The 6,985-nt window shown below is 50.2% G+C and overlaps 1 protein-coding gene across 1 annotated transcript in view; it reads left to right on the top strand.

The window, feature by feature from the left end:
- The window catches only part of Anxa2 (annexin A2), a 40,538-nt gene extending 34,023 nt beyond the window's left edge, over positions 1-6,515 (top strand). Inside the window, exons 7-13 of the mRNA XM_005347678.3 lie at positions 456-535; positions 1,284-1,343; positions 2,491-2,584; positions 3,499-3,594; positions 3,957-4,015; positions 5,661-5,783; positions 6,183-6,515. Coding sequence (XP_005347735.1) covers positions 456-535; positions 1,284-1,343; positions 2,491-2,584; positions 3,499-3,594; positions 3,957-4,015; positions 5,661-5,783; positions 6,183-6,242 — 572 coding nt within the window. The 3' untranslated portion in view covers positions 6,243-6,515. The remainder of the gene's footprint in view (positions 1-455; positions 536-1,283; positions 1,344-2,490; positions 2,585-3,498; positions 3,595-3,956; positions 4,016-5,660; positions 5,784-6,182) is intronic.
- Positions 6,516-6,985: the final 470 nt, after the last annotated feature.

The raw sequence follows: 6,985 nt of genomic DNA, 5'->3' as shown, positions 1-6,985 counted from the left end.
CTCCCTCTCTCTGCCTCCCCAGCACTGGGATTACAAGCACACGTGGCACACATTATGCACCCGCATTCCAAAGCAGCTGATTCTGTCCTCCTCCTGTGAGGGAGCTGGGGGATAGAACTCAGTTCATCAGATGTGGATCTGATAGGATCTACTAAGCCTCTCCCCAGCATCAGAAACAGTGTTTTAATTAAAAAAAAGAGTTGGCCAATTAAAGAGAGCCTGGGGACCCCTGGCTTGACTTCATCTTGTTTGTTGGCGCTATCACCCTAACTCTGATCTTGTGGGAGCCAACATCCTTCTAGAGACTTCCTCCTCAGATGGGGACTCAGGGATAGACTGTTTCCACACTAACACAACAATGCCCGCTATTTGAAACCTGGTGCATGAGAGATAGTCGGGGTTGGTGGTTGGCTGTACCAGTGGGAAGCATTAAGCCAAACGTGCTGTTTCCTCAGTGTACAAGACCGATCTGGAGAAGGACATTGTTTCTGACACATCCGGTGACTTCCGCAAGCTGATGGTCGCCCTTGCAAAGGTTGGTCTCTCAGTCTCTCCCTCCTGCTTTGCTTCTTTCCACGGGGGCAGGCGCAGCTCCTTCTTTACTGGGGAGGGAATTAACTAAATCCTCCTGCCTGCTCAGAAATTCCGTTGCGTCCCGTCGCTGCAGAGCTGTCATTTTGTTAATAGGATTTCTTATCCTGCAGAACCGTGTGGACAACTGGACTCCGGGACTAGGGGAGGGGCGGGCAGCTCCCAAGCTCTGGCCTGGATTTCTCGGTTAACCCTCACTGAGTGACTTAAGGAAGGTCACTTTGCCTCTATTTGTGGCCACACCGACCCCGTTAACGTGACCTTACTTCTGTCTCCTCTCACCTTTTCTGTGTGTGCAAATGTTTGCCCCTGTGGGGCTTTGGAGTGTGTGTGGGCCTCCGTGGGCTCTTTGCTGATGTTGGCACACTAATGTGGATGTAAGGTTTGTCTGCTAGGAATCTCTGGTTCTGGCCAGCATGCACCTGAGCTCCTGTCTGTCATGGGGAGCGAGTTCTTCTCTCAGGGGCAAATGACTGGGGAGTGTCCTGCAGCCTGGCCTACTCCCATCTCCCTGACAGTGACAGCTCTGTGGCTCTCCTGTCCTCATTTGTCCCTCTCTGGACACCATAGTCCCTGGGTCTTTTTAGAATCCACTTGCATCATTTTGTTTCCTTGACCAAAGCCCACTGAAACACCGTCTGCCTTATAATGCACAAAGATCTGGGTCTGACGTCTCCACTGTTCTCCTGTAGGGCAGAAGAGCAGAGGACGGTTCGGTCATTGACTACGAACTGATTGACCAGGATGCCCGGGTATGTGCTGAGCTGCTTGGCTGAATTTTACAATGGTCTGTGTGTCTGGAAAGGGTTGTATCCCACATAACCATTTGTTCATGTACAATGAATAACCCTAAATTAATATTTATCTCCTCTCAGGTTCCCGGGGTCAGGCATGGGGACTGGATTGGTCGGGTGTTTCTGGCTCAAAGTCTTTCCTGAGGCTGTAGACAGACGGTGGTCAGGGCTAAGAGTCCCGAGGGTGTGGCTAGGTCAAGGGTGTGGCTAGGTCAGAGGGACCTTCCCTATGTGGCTCGTGAGTGATCCACGGTTGGCAAGAGATGCCAGCATTTCCCTACACAGGCCTCCGTGGGGCTGCTTGAATGTCCTAACAGCCTAGCAACTGGCTTCCCTGAGGGAATGATCCGAGAGGGAGTCAGAAGCCCTCAGGCTTTTATGGCCCAGTCCCAAGTGTCATGACTGGCACTGTTGTCATACTCTGGTCATTGGAAGTGAGTCCATGAGTCCAGCCCACAGCTGTAGGAGGGGCAATGTCCCCAGCTAGGGAGTAGTGGCCACTTCTAAACCTCAACTCATCTGAGAATATGAGTCTACTTTCTCGAAACCATACTTGTAATGCCAATGTTAATTACCAGATCTGTACCTAGCTCCCTTTGGCTCCTTCAGGTCTTGAGTGCGTGTGTGGGAGCACTAGGTCCCAACAGTGAGCTATCAGGGAAGATGGAGTAGCACCACAATCAGGACAGGAAGGCTCCCTGCTCTGCTGGGCGGGGACAGGGGGAGGTGACAGAGGCTTGCCCCTTCCTCATAAGGCTGATTTAGATAGCTGTGAACTAGGTGTACCTCGCTTAGAGGACCAACAGTCATAAAAGCTACAGACAAAACCATGTGCCTCAGTTTTAAAATCCTATATAGCCTGCAGCATACTTCTAGTATGAGAGAAAGTTTTTTCATAAGTGCTAGAAGTAGCCTTGCCATCTAGGGCGACAGCTCAGTGTGGCCCCGAGAAGCCAAGAGTGAGCACACCTGTTCTAAATAGCACACTGGGGGAAGGGGGCGGTCACACCCGCAGTGCAGGCTTGCATGCTCCCTTGTCACTCTTGAGCAACGCTTGCTTGGCTGTGTGTGGCTAACTTTTCCTGGTCGCCTGTGCCTCTCACAGGAGCTCTATGATGCCGGGGTGAAAAGGAAAGGAACCGATGTTCCCAAGTGGATCAGCATCATGACTGAGCGCAGTGTGTGCCACCTCCAGAAAGGTGGGTGCCGTGCCAGGAACACCTCAGTGCCTGGGGGCTCTCGGACGGCATAGGCAGAGGCTACACGGAGGCTTAGTGCTCCCGAAACAAGGCTTGTTCTCCACTTAGCTTCCCAGTTTCTTTTATGAAACTGTTTGGCCTCCTTTCTCATTCTGGACCCTCTGTCTGTAAATACGTTCTATATTTGATGTGTTAATTGTTTTACCCTGTGTGCGTGTTCATATGGATGCACATGTGTGTGGCGTGCGTGTGGGAGCCAGAGGCAAACCTCAGATGTCATACCTCAGGAGCCATTCTTCCTGTTTTATGAATTTGCCTGGAGTTGAACACGGAGGCTATGTAGGCTGGAGATCCCCTGCCATCTGCCGCCACCTTCCCAGCCCTGGGATCGCAAGCACATACCACTATGCCTGACTTTTTTTTTTTTTTAACGTGGGCTTCAGGGGTTGTACACAGGTTCTCATGCTTTCAAGACAAGCATGTTGTTAACGGAGCCTTGCTTAGTCCCTTTCTTATTGGAGGATCATTGTTTATTGAAGTAGAGGGCATGACTAGCTATGCTGTTTCTCATGACATCTAGATAGATGGGTTCCAGTCAGAGAGATTGGAGATGATTACGTTCTGTGGCCTGGGCAGAGCCATTAGTGATGGGAGCTAGACCTGGGTCCTCTAGCAAGACGGGGAATTCACTTCTGCTCTACCAGAATGACCTCTGACCCCTGGCATGATATTATGATCACCTTCAATTTTTTTTTGGGGGGGGGAGTTGTTTTTGTTTTGTTGTGTGTGTATGTGTGTTGCTTGGTTGTTTTCTTGTTGTTGTTTGTCATGGTGTATAAATATGTAGTCCATAAGCCGGTCATCAGTGCAGCCTTGACTAGCACTTCTGATATTACTTATTGCTTTGTTTTCAGTGTTCGAAAGGTACAAGAACTACAGCCCTTATGACATGCTGGAGAGCATCAAGAAGGAGGTCAAAGGAGACCTGGAGAATGCCTTCCTGAACCTGGGTAAGCATGTGTGGTGGCTTTCCGGCATGCCTTGGAGAGCTTTAGAGTTGACTGCAGACAACTGCAGACAGGCTCGGGTTGGCAGAGCAGAGAGTTGCCAGGGAGGCCTGAGTCAGCTGGAGAAGAGAGGGCTGTTACGGGCAAGCTCACATGCGCACTGGGTCATCACTGGCCTCCACATCTCATGACTGATGATGCCACAGTGGTGTGTGCAGGATTCTGTGTTTGCCTTAGCCGCCTACATTCTGCATCCGTGTGACAGGCCACTCTGGTCAGTGTCCTGGAACAAGGCCATCATCTCCCTCACTGCAAGAGAGACCAGCAGCCTCACTCACCCCTGACACTGTCTCTTCTCTCCACAGTCCAGTGCATTCAGAACAAGCCTCTGTACTTTGCTGACCGGCTGTATGACTCCATGAAGGTAAGGGCAGCTGGCCCGGAGGCCCCGTTTCTATTTGGCTCAAACTGAGTCTTCTTGACTAGTGTCTAGAGCAGTGGTTCTCAACCTTCCTAATGCTGTGACCCTTTAATAGAGTTCCTCATGTTATGGTGACCCCTGACTATAATTATTATCATTCCTGCTTCATAGCTATAATATTGCTACTGTTGTGAATTAAAATGTAAACATCTGATATGCGGGATATCTGATATGCGAACCCCAAAGGGGTCTTGACCCACAGGTTGAGACCCACTAGTTTAGAGGAAGGGTCCCAGTATCTGACGGGAGCGTGCTAATGCTGGGATTGTATATGGCAGGTGAGAAGGCACCGATCCACTTTCTCCCACTGTTTAAGTATGTGTGATGCAGCTCCAGAAGGAAGTGTCCCCGGTAGGAAAGGGTTAGGTGACCAGGTGACCGTGGTGTCTGAGTCCTGCTGGGGCTTTCAGTGATGGCCTCCTGTTATCCCCAGGATAGAAACAAACAGGATGCGAGAGACCATCCACAGGTACTACACACAGCTTGTCAGTTCCCTTCCTTAAGTCCTGACAGGAACCCCTGCGGGGCTTCCGGTTTTTTATCTTCTTGATGAGAAAGGAAGCTGGAGCTCCTGGAGCCTCAGCTAGCATGCAGTCACATGGCAGACCTATAGCTGTGTGTTCTTCCTGCATGAACTGCCCGGACCAGCCTGTCGTTCCTCACACCCTCGTCCTGCCTCGAGTGCTCTGCTTTCCAGGCCTCTGCTTTCCCTCTCTGGAGCACCTCCCTTGTCCATGCAGCCCCTGTGTGGCTCTCCTTGGTTGGTTTGGTTTTTTTTTTTTGTCACAGATAACGGTTTCCTCAGCACAGGCTAGTCGGTGTATTCACATAGAGCGGCACAAACAGCATGCTGACTCTTCCTCTCTGCGGCCCTAAACGTCAGCAGCCCTTTGCTGCATGTGCAAACTCACAGGCTGGCCTTCGTAAGCACAGAGCTGACTTCTGTGCTGGCTGGAGGGGTGGCTCAGTGGTTAAGAGCACATATTGCTCCCTCGGAGGACCTGAATTTAGTTCCTGGCATCTATTTCAAGCCATTCCTAGCTCCTATAACTACAGGGGATCTGACGCCCCCTTCTGGCCTCTGTTTGTACCTACATGTATACATATGTGCCCCCCCACCCTGTATAAGTTTAAAAGAAATCTTTAAGAATTCAAATGTGCTTCGAAATCCAAGATGCTCATTGTCGTCAAAGGAATAGTTTCCTTTGTGTCTTTAGTCTTGTTACAGCACCAAGAAGCACATAAGAGAGGCCAGAGAGATGGTGCAGGCATCGAGAGCACCTTCTGCTCTTGTAGAGGAGCTGGATTGGCCTCCCAGCTCCATGCTGGGCAGCTCACAACCATCTGGGACTCCAGCTCCAGGGGAGCTGACACTCAAAAGAGGGTCCCACACACACACACACAGACACACACAGACACAGACACACACACACACACACACACACACAGACACACACACATTTTAAAAATAGAAATCAATGTATAAAAAGAACAATCACATAAGGGCCAGAAAAACTGTGATAGGTGCTGTTTATATTGTGATAACATTGTCAAGGGACTTAACTTGGGTGATCAATTTGACTTTCAGGGCAAGGGGACTCGCGACAAGGTCCTGATTAGAATCATGGTCTCCCGCAGTGAAGTGGACATGTTGAAGATCAGATCTGAATTCAAGAAGAAATATGGCAAATCCCTGTACTACTACATCCAGGTAAAGCCTGTGGCACTGGGCTGACTCCGCCAGGCATGGTGTGTGTGTGTGTGTGTGTGTGTGTGTGTGTGTGTGTCGGGGAGGTGGTTAGAGAGAACAGTGGCAGAGTGGCAACCTTTCTGTTTTCTCATTTTTTAGAGACCCTGTAGGTGGAGGCCGCTTGTTCATTTTTCCTGGCTGCCCAGACCTGAAATAATCACTCAGAAACTATAGTATTTGCAATACTGTTTGGCTTAAGTGTATTTCTAGCTGGGTCTTACATCTTAAATTAACCCATTCCTATTATTTTCTGTTTTACCACGAGGCCCGTGGCACCCCAAGGCTATGGCAGGCTGCCCGGGAGTCTGTTCTTTTTTTTTTCTCACACTGCCATTCTTTTCTCTTTCTGGCCACTCGTAGCAAGACACCAAGGGTGACTACCAGAAGGCCCTGCTGTACCTGTGCGGCGGAGATGACTGAGGGACCGGACAGTGGGTCACCCAGAAGTGGCCGAACTTCTGCCCTCACCCGATGTTCTAGAGACCTGGAGCTCCTCCCTGTGACGATGACAGCAGAGCTGCAGACCCGACCCCCACCCTAGCTGCCTTAGTATAGCCTGGCTTTCTCTTCATTCTTTCCTTTACGCCAAAGAGATGAACATTCCAGGGAGTTGGCTGTACCGTCTGTGACAGGAGACACTTCACCTCTTAAGTACTGTGTCGTGAATAAACCGTTTTTACTTTAGAAACAACACCACTCACTGCCTTTGCTTCCATGCATGCTTGGGATTCGATTGTTCACCCAGGGATGTTGCCCCTAGGGGAAGAAAGTTCTAGAACTGAGCTCTCTCCTCTGGTAGCCAAGACACAGATGTGACTTTTAAAGGAAGAGTCAGAAATTACACAGAGTTCAAAACTGAGTTCTTAGGCGAGGTCTCTAGCACTCACCTGGTTCTGCGTGTGCTTTTCCTTGGGGGAAAACGACGTTTGATTCCCACAGATCAGCACTGACAACGCACCAATGACATGATTCCATCCCAGGTTAACTTGTTGAACCACTGAGCTTCATTAGGGCTGCTTAAGAGAACATGGGTCTCGACCCATCTTACTGACAGAGGCTTCATCAGCGAGGCAAATGTCCCTCCCAGTATCAGTTATTTGTCTTATATATCCTCAGGTGGGCATACACTCCCCCCCCCCCCCCCCCCCCCCGCAACCCAGCAA

Source organism: Microtus ochrogaster, chromosome 5 (assembly GCF_000317375.1).
Source record: "Microtus ochrogaster isolate Prairie Vole_2 chromosome 5, MicOch1.0, whole genome shotgun sequence".
Taxonomy (NCBI): Eukaryota; Metazoa; Chordata; class Mammalia; order Rodentia; family Cricetidae; genus Microtus; species Microtus ochrogaster.
Note: the sequence above shows the minus strand (reverse complement) of the source record. Positions and strands in the feature narration are given on the sequence as shown.